This window comes from Actinia tenebrosa, unplaced genomic scaffold, assembly GCF_029948245.1.
Source record: "Actinia tenebrosa isolate PJP-AT-01 unplaced genomic scaffold, QUT_ActTen_1.0 PGA_scaffold12__29_contigs__length_12842862, whole genome shotgun sequence".
NCBI lineage: Eukaryota > Metazoa > Cnidaria > Anthozoa > Actiniaria > Actiniidae > Actinia > Actinia tenebrosa.
Window position 1 is genome coordinate 6,183,204 of NW_028292572.1, and position 19,318 is coordinate 6,202,521.

The 19,318-nt window shown below is 36.3% G+C and overlaps 1 protein-coding gene and 1 long non-coding RNA gene across 2 annotated transcripts; one reads left to right on the forward strand and one right to left on the reverse strand.

The window, feature by feature from the left end:
• Positions 1–1,296: 1,296 nt before the first annotated feature.
• On the forward strand, positions 1,297–18,414 carry LOC116299028 (endothelin-converting enzyme 1). The gene is made up of 17 exons (XM_089028161.1): positions 1,297–2,091; positions 3,558–3,614; positions 4,854–4,970; positions 5,044–5,124; positions 5,877–6,004; positions 8,058–8,286; positions 9,347–9,445; positions 10,931–11,017; positions 11,106–11,209; positions 11,450–11,511; positions 11,584–11,638; positions 12,283–12,350; positions 13,324–13,451; positions 14,486–14,551; positions 15,155–15,253; positions 15,532–15,608; positions 17,967–18,414. Exons 1-17 carry the CDS (start codon positions 1,393–1,395, stop codon positions 18,085–18,087), a joined length of 2,277 nt encoding a protein of 758 aa, XP_088884287.1. The 5' UTR covers positions 1,297–1,392; the 3' UTR covers positions 18,088–18,414.
• On the reverse strand, positions 6,401–6,821 carry LOC148912122 (uncharacterized). The gene is made up of 2 exons (XR_016119433.1): positions 6,651–6,821; positions 6,401–6,581 (listed from the first exon to the last, which is right to left on the reverse strand). It is a non-coding gene; the product is annotated as an uncharacterized LOC148912122 (long non-coding RNA).
• Positions 18,415–19,318: the final 904 nt, after the last annotated feature.

The window sequence follows — 19,318 nt, forward strand, 5'->3', positions numbered from 1 at the left end:
CTGAAATTAGAATTGAAATTGATTTTTTCGATTATTATTGAAATAATGCCATAAACGTTTTGCCCAAATTGGCTTTCATTGTACATTAGTTGCTCTGTCACTATCTTTCGAAACTAGTACTTTGCAACTTATTTCCGCTTCTCCTTTCACTTTTCCTTTGGATTGATTAACAGTTCCAACCAGGTAACCCGTTCCTTCCATCCACCAGTGTCTTGTTCGAAATGGTAATGTTGCGTAGACGCAGACAATTTCAAGTTGAGTTTGAATCAAAACATGAGTTTCTTCACTATCCTAAAGTTACACTACTGTTTGAAAAAAGACAGAACAATTATCACTTTGCCTTGATATTGAAATTCATAGCTCACATCCCATAATTCACTCTAAGATTACAGATTTCAAAAGACCCACAACGGTTTTGTTTGCAGTACTTAGGTACCGAGGACACTAGAGAAAAACGTTTGTGCATGCGTGCATTTCAGCACGTTTTCTAAGAATTTTGAAGAGTTTGAGTGAGAAAATAAATGTTTGTTTTCTCCAAGTATACAAAAACGTTCGAGAGTATGCTTTTGTCAGACCAAGGTACTGTATTAACAAACACAATATGAAAGAATTAGCCTTAAGCTTCAAGCGTGGACACTAAGTTTTGGTATTTTGTGAAGTCCAATTTATCAGGCATGTTTGAAAGTCAAATTTACTTATGTTTTGACTAATTTGCATACGGATTCCGAGCATGCGCAGACGTTTTTCACTCGTGTCGGTGGCGAGTTTATTTCTCAGTTTACTCTTGAGTTCTACAATAGCGGTCGCCTGTTGTAAATGTAAATCAATAAGTGTGCCCCGTGATTTGATTATATGATCTAATAAAAATAGGGATATAAACAAGTCTTAGGACATCGTATAGTTGTCCGTTTTGACGGAAGATGACAGGTGACGAAAAAAATGTAAAAAAATCGCATGCGAGAGATTCTCATTAAACACTTTGAATCATGTGGGATGCTTAGCGATTTTTATGTTTGTAATGGTCACGCAATGAATGCAATCCTAGCAAAAATATTAGATAATATTTACAGTTAACTAAAAAACACAGAAACTTTTACATGAAAGAAAAATGTAGTCTTTAAAGTTTGGAAGGCAGAAGCAGGTAATTTTTACCAACGAAACAAAGTATGACAAGCATTGAATGGAATTTAAAAAAATAAAGTTCCGTGACAAGCGGCATGTTTGAACAGGTAGGATAGACGTTTGGTTTACCAATAAAGAAATTACGTAACATTTTTCAAACTTGTATTAAACAAAAACTGGATTGAACAGCCTTCAGTTTTGGTAACACTCTTCTATGAGAAGAGCAGCTAGTATCCTTACAGACAAGCAGCAAGAATCAGCGTAGTCGTGATGGGAAGAATGATGAATGCAGGCAGCAGTGTGAGACAAGAAAACAAGCGATGGTTGTTAATCCATGGTCCTCGTTTCTTAGCAGTCTTACTGGTGATATCCATGATCCACGTAGCAGCAAGTCAGAACAAGATGAGTTCTCTTGATCAAGGTTTGATCAAGATTCGATCCCCAAGAAATGCGAAGACAATAGGCAAAACCAACACTCAAACCAGCAGGGTGTGTAGCTCCACTGAATGCATTGACGTAGCCAATCAAATCAAAAGTTCGATGAACCTGACTGTGAACCCTTGCGATGACTTTTATGAGTACGCTTGTGGGAGATGGCCGACAAACAATCCTTTACCGGCAGGCTACTCGTATTTAGATCAATTTCGAATAATTGGATTGAAAACAGAGAAATATAAAAAAAGGAAAATACAAATGGGAAACATAAGAGTACAAGGAGCAAGCAATGAAGTTCAGCAAATGCCACATGATATGTACCAATCCTGCATGAACGTAGCGGCCATCGACAATCTTGGTGACGCACCTCTGAGAGAGCATATTACGGAACTGGGTGGTTGGGAGTTGAGTGGAAACTGGGACGAGAATACGTGGGATTTTAATGAGACCCTTCTTTCTCTTCATAAAGTATATAATGAGGGCCCTGTGTTTAAAGTGGCAATCGTAAAAGGCAGTAAAGACAAAACAATATATGTAAGTAGCTCATTTAGTTGAACATTCAAGGTTTTCAAGGTTTCAAGGTTTTTTTATTTCCCAGAATGAGAACTTTATACTTTACATCACTATTTTAAAAAAATTAACTGGGAGGAGCAGAAGAAAACAACCCAAAAGGGTTAAGAGAATATTTCTGCACCTTGAAACTATATAATACTTTCAAATAAGAACTTACAAGGGGGAAAGTAGCAAACTAAAATAGATTCAATACACATAAAAAGTTATATATAATAAAGTGAAGTTTGAACTAAATTAAAGTAGGAAATAAAGTTACATTGAAGCAAAACCTAAATAGAATCAAAATTCTAAAGCAACAGATGTTTTTTAAGCTTATTTTTAGACTTTATGTGTTGAACTGGTTTTTATATTATGTGGTAAATCATTCCAGCTTGTGACAGCTGCATACTTCCCATAATTCAGGTTTACTGGAGGGACATAAAAGATTCTTATTTGATTTAGACCGCGTATTGTAATTGTGAATCAAATCTGTACCTTGAAAAAGGTTACCAAAAATATCTGGTAGATTGGAGTTTGAATGTTTGTAAGCTAGTTCACAGAGCTGAAATTTAGTTATTTCAAAAATATTTAGGATGTCAAGTTTTTTAAAAAGTGGTCTGCTGGGTGTTCTGAAGTTTGAAAACGTAATTACACGGAGAGCTCGTTTTTGTAGAATGTGAATGGGTTTAATCCTTGATTTGTAGTTACTACCCCAAATCAAGGTGCCATAAGAAAGATACGGATATATGAAACTATAATAAAGATTTATTAGAGCTTCAAGAGAAAGATAGTGTCTGCATTTATAGAGAATTCCAATGGATTTTGCAATTTTTCTTGACACAAAAGAAATTTGAGGACTCCATGTAAGGTTCTCATCCAAAAGTACACCTAAGAATTTAGCATGTGACGTTTTATCAATATTTTGACCTTTTTTAAGGGACAACTGACCTTGAACACCACCAGCCACGATATTTCTAAACATAAACCTTTTTACAAAAAACAAAATTCAAAACTTGCCTTGCATCATGAAATTACTAAGAAGAAGAACTTCATTTGCACCCATTATTACAATTTTTTGTACTTATTTACATTATTTTATGTTTAAACAGATTGAGGGGTACCAACTTCCAAAATGACTGGAAAGTTAAAAAAAGCTTGGAAATTGATTTACGTATTGTTAATTAAATAATAATTACATTTCAGGACTAAAGGACTGGGTTGAAACTTTTAATAATAATAAAAATAGTAATAATAATAACAATAACAATAACAATAACGAATAACAATAATAATAATAATAATTAATAATAATAATAACAACAACAACAATAACAATAATAAAAAGAATAATAATAGTGATGATGATGATGATCATTGTATTCAAATGGTTTTATTTGTGACCATCTAGTCTGACGATTGACTTTTACTTTATTCCTCTAATCCTATAGGTACATCAAGCTACACGATTCCTAAAAAAACAAGATTTTCTGAATCTAACATCAAAGGTACGCACTTATAAAATTAAAATAAAAAGGATATAAATATCGCATTCTGATTCGTTAGGATCGCGTGCTTTATAAGAGCACACAGCACGCTCGCGCACTTTCGTTTGCGTCATTCTATCTAAAATTAATGGTTATTGTAATTTGTATTTTATATATGTGCTGTGTGGAGTGATAAAGCATTTGGGAATTGTCAGAATATATACAGTCGATGTCATTAACGTTGTCCACCGAAAAAAGACATTTAGACATTTAGACATTTAGACATTTAAACATTTAGACATTTAGACATTTAGACATTTAGACATTTAGACATTTAGACATTTAGACATTTAGACATTTAGACATTTAGACATTTAGACATTTAGACATTTAGACATTTAGACATTTAGACATTTAGACATTTAGACATTTAGACATTTAGACATTTAGACATTTAGACATTTAGACATTTAGACATTTAGACATTTAGACATTTAGACATTTAGACATTTAGACATTTAGACATTTAGACATTTAGACATTTAGACATTTAGACATTTAGACATTTAGACATTTAGACATTTAGACATTTAGACATTTAGACATTTAGACATTTAGACATTTAGACATTTAGACATTTAGACATTTAGACATTTAGACTAAAAGCAATATCACGTGTTTCCTCGAACGTTCTGACATAAAACAAACGCGGAAATACCATTCTTCATCTTAAATCCTCACTAAATTTGGTCGGGGCATTCTGGATTTTCACTTCACGAATTGAATTTTACATTTAAAGTTCAGGTTGACGCACACGAGGCAAAGAATACATAATGAAACACGTGATATTTCTTTTAGTTTAAATGTCTAATATATATATATATATATTGCCTCCAAGTTCGTAAAAAATATCTCTGTTACGCGAGATAACACGAGAGGAGCGTAGGAAACCATGATGCGTAACAAACAGTCCGAAAAACGAAAAATATATTGTATTATTCTGATATATTTGTAAAGGATGACGCGAGCGTGTTTTGATACCCTCATCAAACATGGTTTTCGACCAATCTTAGCCGCGTACTATCCCAATTATTTTATCAAAGTATATCAAAAATATATTAGAAATTATAGGAGATCCTCCCTGATATTTTTTTATTGTTGATATACTTTTGATACCTGTAAGTATACATAAAAAGGTCAAAGCTGTATATATATCGTTTTCTACAACTTAACGAAACCTATATTTTTATATATTCTTAGAGAGTGTTGGCATACAAACAGCTGTTCATTGATATCGTTCTTCTGTTGGGTGTTACTAAGAGCACCGCTGACCAGAAAGCAGACGAGATCATTAGCTTTGAAGCTCAACTCGCGAACGTGAGTGAACTGAATTTTAAAAGTTTTAGCTAGCCGGAATTACTCTCAAATGTTAATGTTTTATGCTTCTTAGATAACTTTAAGTGAAACAGAATGGCGAAAATTTCAATCGTACACTAGAACTCTTGGACAACTTCAACAACTTGTGCCTGAGGTAAATGGACCTTATTCGTGGTGTGACAATGTTTTCCCAATTCAGTGTGACAAACCTCTAGGGGATTCATTTTCTTTTGTCTTTACTTTTCGAAAAATTCATGAGTATCCCAAAGGATACGAAAAGAATAACGATGATATCCCGACGAGTTTCAAAGCAATAGCTCTTCATTCCCCCAGAGGTTTGTCACGCTGAATTGGGAAAACATTGTCACACCACGAATAAGGTCAATTAGGCTCAGTCTCCAATTCGCAATCACTTTTAGTTTAATACGTCATGTGTTTTGCAAGCATTCAAAACCAGGGCAATGATAGTGTTATTAATAAATGAAGATAATAAGCAGAAAAACGTATTGGTTTTTAGATAAAGATTGTAAGATGTTTTTGGGACTTACCACTCTTTTACGTACGTGATGATCGAGACAATCTTCATAAAAGGGAAATAGGGCAATACACTTCCGCTAATCAGAAAATATAAAGGTACCGACCAACTTATCTGATTGACGCAAGTGTATTGCCCAATTTCCCTGTCGCGAGTTTTGTCTTCATCAGCGCGTAGCAACAAAAAGATCGGCAAACTATTTATTGGTCTTTCGGCCAACCCGCTCTTGTCCATTAGTGATACCCACCCCAAGAAGAGCCGCAAACGCTCGGATTATTTTTGCTTTTCTTGCTAAAGTATCATTTATCTGTTTGAGTCCTTAGAAGGTTCTTCATCGTCTCATCACGTTTTTTATCTTCAACTTAACTTAGGTTAACTGGACTCTTCACTTAAATAAACTGTTTGAGCCATCTACGATCACTGGCAATGAACAAATTGTGTTGCCTTCGATACCGTACCTAAAAAGTGCAATGAAAATCATAGAAAACACGCCAAAGAGGTGGGTTATAAACCATGTTCTTATTTGATAGTTACTTCAATTTCACAAACTTGCGAACTCTGTATCTGCAAGCTGCACGCTTAAATTTGGTTTTTCGCTGCCTTCAATCAAACCTAATCACTTGTTCCTTCATATTTTTGACACGGACAGCACTTATAGAGTGATTTTCAAAAACCCGTGAAACAAAGTGTAATAACTAAGGTGTAATAAATTGTAATACACCGAAAAACACAAAAGAAAAAGTCTTAAAGTGTAATACGCTCAAGTGTATTTCACGGCTTTTTGAAAACCACACTCTGAGATAAACAAATTACATCATGGTAACCATCTCTGCTGGAAATTTCTTTCTTTATTACTGTAGAAAATATTCTTGCCTTTCATCGATATTAACTATGCTTTCATCAATCTATATTTATTGGGTCCTTCATGAAACTCGCATTCAATACATACATCTATTTCCTAATCAGATTAAACGAAGATTCATTATCTCTCATGTCGTTATTATGCCACAAGATAGAAATTCTCGAAAGTATGCTGTGTTGATGCGTCGATGTGTCGTGTATCGATGCGCGGTTCACTATAAATACAATCAAAGAGAGTCTTAGAATCAATCTGTGTGATCTAATACAAACTATAATAGACTTACCGAATGTGTCCCTATCGAATCCAAAAGAAAAACTCAATAACAATCTCCCATATTCCTCTTAATAACTAAATTTCATAACTAAAGTTCACGTGCTGTGTTAACTATCTTAGTTCTATCGCAATAGTACCCAGTGTCTCTCGGACAACTCTTCTGGGCCTGGTGACCTGTCGCGTACAATTACATCCATTTTGAAATCACAAGGAAATCCTGCAATCTGATTGGTTCCCTGCAGCAGTGATTTCAGCATAAATTGCACGATTTTGAGCTCTAAATTGCACGATTTTGCACATCATCTGATATGAACCAATCACAAGAGAGACATGTCATTTTCTAGCCAATTATATCAAGGAATCCATCTGAGTGTTGAGCTCACCGCTTCTTGCGAAAAAAAAGAGCCACGGCTCAAAAAAAATTTTCTGAAGAACGATTTTACCGTCAAAAGTCGTAAAAAAAGGCTTTAAAAGCCGTAAAAAGGACTTAAAAAGACCAACTGATCACTTAAAATTGTCAAAAGCATCTTTGTAAAGTAACTGCTTAAGTAAGTTGAAGATATTACAGCGAAAAGCAGTGGGGGAAAGTGCAGTATGCATCTTTTGAATGTGACTTCCTGGCGATTGATGGTGGAAAGTGGTTTCCTTTTCAATCTGTAAAGCATAACAACACATCGGAAATACAGTCATTAAAAGAAGTTTTTCTTAAGAAGAAGATTTTTGCTGAGCTACGTGACTTCTTAAGGACAACTGAAGGCCTAAACAAGCTTTGATTTTTGCTGTTTTCTCGGCACAAGTGTGATCTTAGCATGTTGAACAGAAATCGTAAAAATACAAGCAGTGAGCATTGGCTGTATGGACAACAGCCAGTTCATTACAACCCTTTTGGGCAGGATTGTCTTGCTATTTAATGTAAGTAATTGATCCTTAATACGTGTAATGCCTTTTGGTCCGATATAAATTCATTTTAGTTTTGGATTGAAAGTGTTGGTTTTCAAAATGAGAATCATTGCTCGATCAGTATAAACAAGTTCTCTTGACAGCATGTTTGAATCGACTGCTTTTAGATTGTAAGTCATGTCGGTTTAACTGGAAAAAACGTCTTTTTCAAAAAAGATTTCAAAATGGATATAATAAAGTGATAATTGAACTTCGTGTCGTGCAATTTTGGTCTGAAATCAAACTTGCAATTACAAATCGCACTCCCGCTACGCGGTCGTGCGATTTTGTAATCGCGCGTTTGATTTCAGACCAAATTGCACTCCACTCATTTCAATTACCATTATTAATCATTTTGTCATTAATCACCCGCATGAAATCGTGGGTCTTCCCCTAATTTTTGCGGATCCTCAATTTTATGTAGTAAACAGCACCATAATAATAGTTTATTTCTACTCGTTTTTATTCTGATATCTAGGATACTGGCAAACTATATGGTATGGCGCGTGATACAGAGTATGATTGGGTGGCTTTCTAAGCCTTTCAGGGACGCACTGACAAGGTACGATCACGCAACATGGGGTACTACATCTGAAAGAGTGCGTTGGAAAAAGTGCATTGATTCAACTTTTCAATCTTTTGAAGACGTAATAACAGCTGCATATGTCAATGAAAATAATGCGCAACTTGCAGAGAAAATAAGCTTGGTAAGTGTTCGTGATTCTAGCAGATTATGCGCAACAATGTTGTAGCCCGAAGGCATCAGGTAATTGACTAGCTGGCTGCCAGTCCGTACCTAATCCCTTGTAAGATCTCCAACGTGAGTGCAAACTAATCTTGTCGATCTATCACTTTTCACGACTATTCATTATTTATGAATATTCAAAACGGTTTCGTAAATTTTCTGCTCAACTGTCGATCTGTAGCACACACAAAAAAAGGTTTTAGCGTTTACTATGATTATGAGTATGAAAAACTTTGGTTGAAGATTTTTTTCAAGAACAAAACTAGCCCCTGACGAAATTCCTAAGTGTGGATGTGGTCCAGAGCAAAAAACACGCACGAAAAATGACTGTTTTGCATTTTGGTTGAGATTTTTCGCTGGTTTTCATTAGGAGGGATATTATCTTGATCTCGAATAACAAAATTAATTGAAAAGTTTTGTTTCCTGATCGCTCGCCTTCGACTAACACTATTGGTGACCCATCGAGTTGATCGTTTATGGCTTGACTATAGCTACGTAACGTAAGTCCGTGCACACCATATGTACATGGTTGATTTAAAAGCAAAACTTGTCAGAACAGCATAAATAAACATTGTTAACTGTTTAAACGAAAAGTAATGTTCAAGAATTCATGTGCTTTTCAGTGAACGATCCTATTGATGGTTTTCAACCATTCCCAAGAGAATTAAATAACAAAAGACACGGCGGCCATGTTGTAGGATATAACAAAAGAATTCATTGACAATTCTTTTGTTAAGTTCATCCAACATGGCCGACGTGAAAACCATCAATATTTTTAGCACTCTAATAATAGTTTTCTCCGATTGGCAATTTAATAAATTAATTTCTCTCAATAATAGTTTTCTATTCTGACAATATTCTTAGCGTTGATTCTACGTGTGGAATTGCTATTGAAACGACACCAAAACATTTCATAGTTTGAATGCAGCTTCTTGGAGTTGTAAAGGTTTTTCCATGTCAATGCTAATCACGCTTTTAGGCAGTACTTTATAATTTATATCTTATGTATTTTATGTACAAAGGCAAGAGAAATTGTGAATGAAGATGTTCAAGCTTTTAAAGACAATGTTAACTCGCTGACCTGGTTAGATGATGCAACTAAAAATGAAGTATATCAAAAGGTAGGTCGTTAATGTAAAGACCAGCTTATAGTCAAAACACCTCAAGAGTAAACACGTAGAGGTCTTTAAAGACGCAACATATCAAGCTTTATGTTAGTGTCGAAGTTGGAGTAGAGAAAGCTCACTCCGTATATGGTATGATCAATTCCATATTTGGATTGTGCGTAAAAGCGGCATACAAAAAGGCCGTCGTTTTAAATTATAACGAATTCGACATGAACAATTTTGAAGAAGAAAAGAAAAGAAAAAAAAGACAAGTAAAAAAAGAAAACCTTTGGAAAATCGAGGAAGGATACAAGACCGTGTGTAAGAGTGTATATTTGTAAAATCATTTGTCATGCATTTCATACTTTTCACCAGCTTGTAAACAGTAATTCTTTAACAAAAAATATATTAAACTATTAACAAAAAAATATAACCTAAAGGATAAAAGTTAATGGATAAATTTGATGTAAGTATGTAAAAGGACGTTACTAAAACAGGGAAGGGAATTGGGGAATGACCGGGAATGGGGAATGTGGAATTGAAGATGGGACGAGCGATCAGCAGTTATTACTTTATAGACGGAAAATCAATATTAGTCGTGACAAGAACAGTCATGAATTAGCTGAATATGAATCTAAAGTAATACTTATTGATTATCACTCTCCCTTTTATCGAATATTTTTAGTACGATTACGAACCACTGCCGTGGAATATTTGGCAAATTTTTCATTATAAAAAAGCGCCATGACACTTTTTAAGGGTAATACCGCTGATCGTTCACCCCAGTCTTCAATTCCCCATTGCACATTCCCGGCTCATTCCCCATTCCCCATTCCCTATTTTAGTAACATCCCAAGTGAAACATATGCCTTACTGCAGTTTTACATTTTCTGGGAACTCAGACATTCCAACGGCTTGTTGTGAAATCAAAACTAATTAGTCAGTTCATGTTTTCGATTGAAGGCAGCGAAAAACCATTTCACGACAAGTCGCTGGAATGTCTGAGCCTTCGCAGAATATGAAAAACCGCAGTAACGTTGTTATTTAAAACCATCAATATGATTGGGTAATCGTTTCCCTCAGATCAAATGGAATGCTGTTGTGTTTTCCCATCCATCGCACACCATGGTGACTGACTTTATTTTTCTCCCTGATCTGTACTCTTTAATTCAATCTGTAAATTATACTTGCTCTGATTTATATAAGCCCAAGGGTTGTTTCGGGGTTGGATCTGTGTCAGATATCCCTGTTTTGATTTAAATCAGTCAAGAGATAGAGATACAGTGAGATAGCTATGCCCTGATTTAATTTTTCCAGAGGTTGTTTAAGAGTTCAAACTGTGAGTTACCTGTGCACCGACGTAGATCAGCCCAGAAGTTGTGTTAGAATTCAATTTGTGAGTTAAACCTGCTCTGAATTAGACCAATTAATAATTTGCTTCCGAGGTTTAACCTGTGAAAAACTGTACCCTGACTTAGATAACCGCTGCTGTTTTAACAGATTGACAGCTTAAGATTCGAGGTCGGCTTCCCCAGTTACATGTTAAACAGCACAAAAATGGCTTCAATATTCGAAAAATACAGAAACGTAAGTACATAATTTGGGTGTCAAATCGTGGTGTGTTAAATTGTGGTGCGATCAAAAACTCACTAGAGACGACATCTTTCAATTCCAGCTGAATATCAAAGCTGCAACATATTTCAAAAACAAAGTAGCAATCGGAAAGAACAATCGACAGCTAATACTACAAGACATCAGAAAGCCATACGATGATGCATTGTAAGTGCAACAAAGAGTGGTCAAAACTTATAGCACGAGAGGGAGGGTGCGATGATGATGATGATGGTGGTGGTGGTGGTGGTGGTGATGGTGGTGGTGATGGTGTGGTGGTGATGATGACGTGTTGATGATGGGATGGTGTTTATGATAATGATTATGATCAGATGATCAACATTATTATTATTATTATTATTATTATTATTATTATTATTATCCTACTTGTTTGTTTGTTTGTTTAAGATGGGATTTTATGACTCCTCTTACGACAAATGCAGGATTCTATTATGTAACAAGTGTAATAAGTAAGTAATAAAAGTTTTCGAAATTTAAATCAGATAATCGACTGATTCTAGCTTTGTTTTTGTTGAATAAAGCTCTCCCAGCTGCCATTCTTCAGCCACCAATCTTATTTTCTAACGAATTCCTAAGGTGAGCTGATGATTTCTGATTCATATATATAGCGTCCTTTCTATATGGATAACCAATGGTGCTTTACATTGAGTTATGAATTCCAGACTGCATTTTATGAAACTTACAAACATCAGAGGTGGTAAGTATGCGTAAGCACTGAGGTTGGTCACTGCCAGGGTTTCTCAGGCCCTCAGTGTTATTTCACGTCCCTCCAATGTTGGTTAGTAATGATGAAGTCCCAAAGTCCGATGTTCAACAACTGAGCCAGCCGGGTGACTGGACCGGGTAGATGAAATAACAAGTTTATTTGCATATATGGTTTTGGGTCTTTTTCTTAAGGGGATGCAATCGTGAATTCGTGCGCATCTTTTCTGCGCACGCGCTCCTTATTCATTTTCGAGGTATTCATTGGTTGGGCTTCCTGTGGAGGAGCTCATCATCTTTAATGGCGATCTAAAAATCTTAAATCGTGACCTACATTTTTTGACTGTAAGTCCAGGTTTATTAAAGCTACAACATATCAAAAAATTCGAATTCAAATTTGCAACGCTCGTTTTATTATTGCAAGCTTCAAAGCAAAATGAAAATCATTCGACAATAAACTGAATCTTTGAGCTGGTTTGACTGTAATCTGTTTTAATGTAAATTACTTTTATTTACAGAGCTTATAACATGGGAAAAATGGGTTTCATTGTTGCTCACGAAATAATGCATGCTTTTGGCATTAATGGTAATTCATGAAGTCAACTAATTAACAATTATTCTTACTGCATACATAATTGGCAAGTCACGTAGGAATTTAGCAACCCTCCATTTATGGACATGTAATGCCTTGCGACCCCTCCATATATAAGGGCCACACCCAGATCCTTGAATCATTTCGTCGGAAGCTGCCCAAGGAGAGAGTAGAAGATTCACCCCACCCACCTCCCCTGGTGGCGGTTGACGACGCATCGCATGCTTTTCGCATGCTCATTGCCAGCAGTCGCGGTCACCTTCCATATCTTAATTCCCGTGGCTCAGTAATGAGTATGCAGTGAGGATATAATACAAAAATTTAAGTAAAACGATCGATGCACAGCCTGGCTGTTGCCGTTGTGTAAGGATTTAAGGTTTTGCCCCTAAACTTTACAATATTTCGATACGTAACTGGCAGGTTTTACCAAATAAGGCGTGCAAACGTTTGTTAGGCATGAAAAAGTCCGTGCATAGAAGTATGCAATGAATACATTAAATGTGGTCAAACGTTTACGCGTTGCGCTGTAAAAGTCATCCATGATTAGACGTTTTCTTCTTCGCACATTGTCCGCCAAAAGGAAAAAAGTTAAACCGATGTTCAGTGTTATTGGTGGTTCACTGCTAATCGTATTAAATTTCTAGAACAAATGTCAACATTCATGAATATCTTTTTAAGAGAACAGCAACACATCAATGTCCAAAACGCCTTCCTATTCTGAGCTACAATACGAAGACTCGTGATTCGAAATAATAACCGAGTCAAATCTCGAATTCTGATTGGATTATTTCTGATATAGAACACCATAGTCCAATCAGAATTCGAGTTTATTAGTTTGAATCGTTTATTAGTTTGAATCCTGAGCCTATTCTCAGCTAATAAATAATATCAATATTTGAAAAATGAAGCCATTAATAATAAATTAATTAATTAAATTAATATTAAACATTACGTGTTTGTTTAATAGGTAGACGCTATGACAAGGATAGAAAAGAGAGAAACTGGTGGTCAAATCGTGCGCTTACAGAATTTCATAAAAGAGTAAAATGCTTCGAAAACCAATATTCAGGATACAAAATAATAGGAAAAGTGCCAGTAAGAGTTTAATCGAAATTTAATCGAACGCAAAATAACTATAAGCTTTGTATCGTTAGAATGGCTTAAATAGCACTCGGATATCTTGGATGTAACTTGTTTTTATTTTAACACTCGACCATCCATGTGACAGCCATTTTACATCCCCTCACTTAACACAGGGAACCCATACATTGTTGGGGAACCACAGGGAACCCATCATACAACAAGCTTTAAGGTGGATACCAACTAATTCCGAGCGAATTTTGGACAATTTTATTCTCACTCGCTTCGGGAAACTAGCCCGTTAAATTAACTGGATCTTTCACATATTGTACTTTGATTATCCTAAAATCTAAGAGTGTACTTTATTTTACATTCCACAAGGTTAATTTTGGATCAGGTTTGAGAGAATCTCTGTATAAACACAATGGCATTGATGGTGTCGTTAAGCTGGTGTTACGCAGGACGATTCGCAACGACGATTTATCGCGATACGACTCGTCCATTTTTAATACGTGTTACACTAGTCAACTTTTCGAAAGCATGTTACACTGGACGATTTTTAGCGATTCTTAAAAGCAAATTCATCGTGCCCAGTCCTCGCGCTGTCTCTGTCAAAGCCGCCATCTTATTTGTTGACATCGCCTCGCTTGTATTAGAGATTGAATTGCAATTTGGGTATCCGAAAAATCGTTGATGAAGCTGTTGCACGAATCGAGTTGCAAAAAATTCGCCTTTCTGCGTTGCGAGTTTTGAAGCTGAAACAAAAACTTGTAACGCGCTGCCGAATCCGAAAATCGTTGAACGTGGCATGTTACACGGCATCGATGTTTTCATGCAACAGTGTCGTCCCGTGTAATATCAGCTTTATGCAACTAATTCATAGAATATAAAGTTAACGACCATGAATTTACTTGATTGACGGAAGTGTATTGACCAATTTTCCTCTCGATCGCGCGACTGTTGTCAGCGCGTAGCAATGAAAAGAGTGGTAAACCAAATAGCAATGTTCCAGGTCTTCGTAACCTTACTAGAATTGTGTTTATTATTAGATCAACGGAAAGAACACAGCTGAGGAGAATGTTGCAGACAACGGCGCTTTAAAAATAGCTTTCAAGGTACCGAATGTTTTAAAATTTTGTTGAATGACAGAATCAGGTGACGAGATAGTACAGGCATCAGTTGTGATGGGAGCGCATGAACATTGGATGAGGAAAGCTGGAAAAAAATTGCTTTCAGCAATAAACGACTACGAGAAAAAGGCATGAAAAATTATTGCCTTGAACCATCGACGATCAAATGATTTTTTTGCAGGAGAAATTTGGTGAACATCTTTCTACAAACTAGTTGGTGTCATTCATTTCACATTAACGAATTTACCTCAGTTTTTTATGTGTCTGTTCTCTTATTGACTATAAATTGCGTCATCATATTGTCAAAGTAGTGTGCATACTACCTTGACTAGTGAATGTGATGAGGAAATTTATCGTCGATAAGAGGAAAGACATAATGATGTATATTTGTTTTTTACAATAACAAAAAGGATAAGAACCTCTTATTTTTAGTGATCAAAACAACCAACGGAAAGAGCACGCGCTCGTTGACGTCAGCTTTATCTGTCCTCTTATTGATGATAAAAAATAACCAATCAGCGCGCGAGAAATTTGTAAGTTATTGTAAAAGTTTTATTCGTACACCTTTCTAAACAGTATGTTTTTCAGGTATATAAAACTTGGGCTAAGCAATACCCCAGTGAAAAATGGCTGTTACCTGGACTTGATAACACCAATGAACAGCTCTTTTACCTTGGACTTGCTCAGGTTAGCGTCGATTCTTTTTTCTGGACACAGAGCTCTACTTGTTGTGGGTCTGGAAACGAAAATACCCTAAATGGACCTTCGCGTGAGTGAGTGCTTTCTTGCTGTGTCCTTCACCCTCTGGTTACAACTGTTATCAGCAAGTTTGGTAAAAATGTCTCTTTGAGGCCCACATTCTTTATTTGCTACCATCTCTAAATAGACACTTCATTGCCAGTATACTTTTGTGACTAGTATTCCTCAAAAGGTAGTAAATGTCAGTTTTTTATTGTTTCACACAGAACTTTTGTGGTAACTCTACTCTTGAAGTCCGATTCAGCAATAATGACGAAAGAACTCATACAGATGACAAGTTCAGGTATGTGTATGACAACCGGGATCAACCAAGGGAAGGTTCATAATTTATGCAGGCGGGTGTTGGTGGATACGAAGGTTTTAGTTGTTTTTTTTTACGTAGTGGTTTACACTTCCACTCTTCCACTCCTTCTTTAGTCTGAATACTTGAGCTTAACATCGTTTCTCGGATTTTTACGTAATTTTATACATTATTTATTAGTTTCGCCATATATCAAACTGGAAATATAATAACTGGAAAAAAACACTGTGATATATATGACAGGGTGACCGCAACAGCGTTAAGCCAATTACTGCGGGCCCAAATAATGTCTTAAATGAAACTTAGTGCATAAAGATAATTTAAGTAGATATATTGACACATTTGATTCAAATAACTAGCAACAGGAGGTAGCAAGAGTGAGGCTTCTGCAAGAGTTACATTTTAAACAGACTGTTTTAAAAGTACGTGGGTCGTAACAGTTGTAACTGTCCAGTGACGTTACATAGTAACTTAACATGGCGAGTTTAAATGTGTTGAGTTTGTCCATGTTCAGATTTAGTTCATCAGCGAGAGCGTTCCATATTCTAGATGTCCTGATGAGATAGGATTTCTGGTACGTAGAGGTCTTGCACTGACGTACTGCGTACTTGACAACATTACTGTTTGATGATCTTGTTAGTCATGTACGTCGAGGAACAGGTAGTAGATTAGGCTTCACGTGTATCAGGTTGTGCGTTAGTTTAAAGAAAAAAATCATGTCAAGGTATTCATGCCAGTAAGCTATTGGTAGTAAAGACAGAGTTTTCAAACTCGAGCTGTGAGAGACGGTGGATGAGAATGGCAGTTTGAGGATGTATCTTGTGGCACGTCGTTGTGTTTTCTCAACTCTTGATATTAGTTCAATAGACTGTGGTGCCCATATTTGTGATGCGTATCCAAAGTGAGCACGAACGAGAGTAAGATACAGCGTTCATCTCACGGAAATACTTTGGATGTATCGAGTGTTTCTTTTGACGTAGCCCAGCAGTTTGTTAGCTCTAGCTGTTTGTTCCAGTACCTGCTTGTTCCAAGTCAATTTGTTGGATACCCAGACACCCAAATCGCGTTCAGCTTTGACGGATACGAGTTCAGAGTTCTTGAGACTGTAGGAAGATTCCACGGGTCTGATTTTTCTTGTTATTCTTTGCGCCTTACATTTAGTCTCATTGAACGTGAGACCGTATGACGAAGACCAAACGTGCAGGCTGTTTAAATCAGTCTGTAGCGACGCAGCATCTTAAAGAGACTTGATATTTTTGTAGATTTTTGTATCATCAGCGTACATGGAATAAAATTGAAATTGGAATAAACTTTCAGAACACGGAATTATCATGGCAAAATATTGGCGACAGCTAACTCGGAACAGACCCTCAAATTTTATCCCCAAATTGTAGCAATATAGGCAAATTTTCTAGCAAAGTTCAAATTTTCATGTTGCTCAAAGAACACTCGGATGTCAATCATTTGGTTATTGTGCTATCTAAAATTGCTACAATATTTGCGAAACAAAACGAAGTCCCGTCATATTTTTGACCTTGAAGTTATGAGGTTCATATAAAGGAATGAGGAATGATTGGAGTCCGACTACGCGGCCATCGCATTCGTATTTTGTTCTTTGTCAATCTCACGAAATGACCAATGAACACTCGGTTTATAAAATACTGGCATCTAATGAACATTTTGGTGGGAAATTCTACTTGTTTGGCGCAAAACAAAAAAACAAAAAAAAAAACATCATTTCCTTTTTTTTCCGAAGCACTTTTCTTCGTTTACTACGGAAAGTCAGAATGTTGTTTACGTCTTGGTCGGCTCTTTTATTAGTTGGTCGTGGTTAAATGAAGAGAAATGAAACTCCGACACTGGAAATATAGTCGATAGGTCAAAACCCTGCTTTTCCAGATATTACGAGCACGTAGGCTTGCGATTCGTAAACTTGAAGGTTTTTGCAGAGTTATTCTTCTAGATTCGATTCTAGATATCAGAGAAAACCCTTGTCTTAACCGAACTACCTTTCCAAGGGCAACAACCTTAAACGTTAGTGAAAATGCGAGAAACGATTGACTATGATTGATAAAACTTGTTTCAAATGAAAGCGATATTGCAAGTCGACGACCACAGCAAATGTCCTGCTTAATAGGGCAACTTGTTTAAATTTAAAAAGTTTTAAAAAAGCAAGAATTAGTGTGAGTACATATGTCATTGGGACTGTTTACAGATCCTGCTCACATAAGTACAGTTTATTTTGATAACTATCTTTTTAACTCCACACACACACACACACAACATCCTCATAATCCCCTCTACATTAGTTATGTTTTCATAACCATTTGCTCATTACAGGGTTATTGGTTCGCTGGCAAATTCATGCGAGTTTGCCAATGCATTCAAGTGCAAAAAGTACAGCCCAATGAATCCAATCAAAAAGTGCTATCTGTGGAGTAAAGAAGGACCATTGGACTAGGAGCGTGTTAGTCCCGTCCCTTTCACAGTTCCCTGCACCATCTGCGCCTCTGCGCCAAGGTAGCCGTGTCTTTGCATGGAAGCGAGACGAACAGTGAGCTTGCAATGATAGAGACCTGTGAATAATTGTCCAAGGTGTTAAAAAAAGTCTCTATCATTGCAAGCTCACCGTTCGTCTCGCTTCGATGCAAAGACACGGCTACCTTTGAAGATGGCGCAGGGAACTGTGAAAGGTACTATTGTTACTTACCAGCCTAAAATCGCCGGATTTGCTTGGTTTTAAACATAGAAATTCATTATCATTGAATAAAATGTATGTTTAAAGATGCGTAGTGTGTTGTTTCGGTTGAATTTCCAATTCCATTGATTGAAAAATCTTTTACAATCTTTTACAAAACCTCCAGCCCCTGTCCTGGGCTCTTCAGTGAGGTTCTCATCACACGCACTACCACTGCATTCTTTAATTACAACAAGGCATGCTGCTTTAGGTCTTCATCCAGGAAAACTCTTCAAATAGCTAAAAAGAGCTCTGCCAAAAATACTGTTGGACCAAGGGATGTCAAACCTACTTAAAATGAGTGCTCGAGTTATCTAATGAATGTGAAACGGTGAAACTCTTCAGGATTTACAACTAGTAATAATGATAACAAAACTTGCTATAATACTTCGTTAAAACATGTAATATAACTCTACTCTACTAATTAACTAATACTATAACTAATAATGTGTGCATTATAATATAAAATATAGCATATGCTTTCCAAGAGTTTCGTCTATACTAAGAATAAATTAATTGAAGAAATTAATAGTCCCCTTCACAGTTCCCTGCGCCACCTTGAAAGGTAGCCTTTGCATCGAAGCAGGACAAACGGTGATCTTGCAATGATAGACATGCGAATAATTGTTCAAGGTGTTAAAAAAAGGTCCATATCATTGCAAACTCACCGTTCGTCCTGCTTCGAAGCAAAGGCTACCTTTCAAGATGGCGCAGGGAACTGTGAAAGGAACTGTTGAAGAAACAGCCTGCTCGAAATTGCCTCAGAGTACTCTAAACATCAAATGCATGCGTTTTTTAAAACAATACTTAGATCTTTAAGCTTGATCAAATCATTTTTGCTTCAATATTTTCATTTTGGGAGGTCTTTTCGTCCAGACGGTGCTTTTTTAAGGAAAGATGAGACCCTTTCGTTAGCCTTGGGGCTACAACAAATAACTTAAACAAATTGCATGTC

What these genes read in the sequence shown, in the direction of transcription:
- LOC116299028 (XM_089028161.1), top strand. Translation starts at nt 1,393, where the DNA reads ATGGGAAGAATGATGAATGCAGGCAGCAGTGTGAGACAAGAAAACAAG. An exon ending in AAGCCATACGATGATGCATT is followed by an intron (nt 11,210 to 11,449) that starts GTAAGTGCAACA and finishes TGTTTGTTTAAG; the next exon opens with ATGGGATTTTATGACTCCTC. An exon ending in CTTTAAAAATAGCTTTCAAG is followed by an intron (nt 14,552 to 15,154) that starts GTACCGAATGTT and finishes TATGTTTTTCAG; the next exon opens with GTATATAAAACTTGGGCTAA.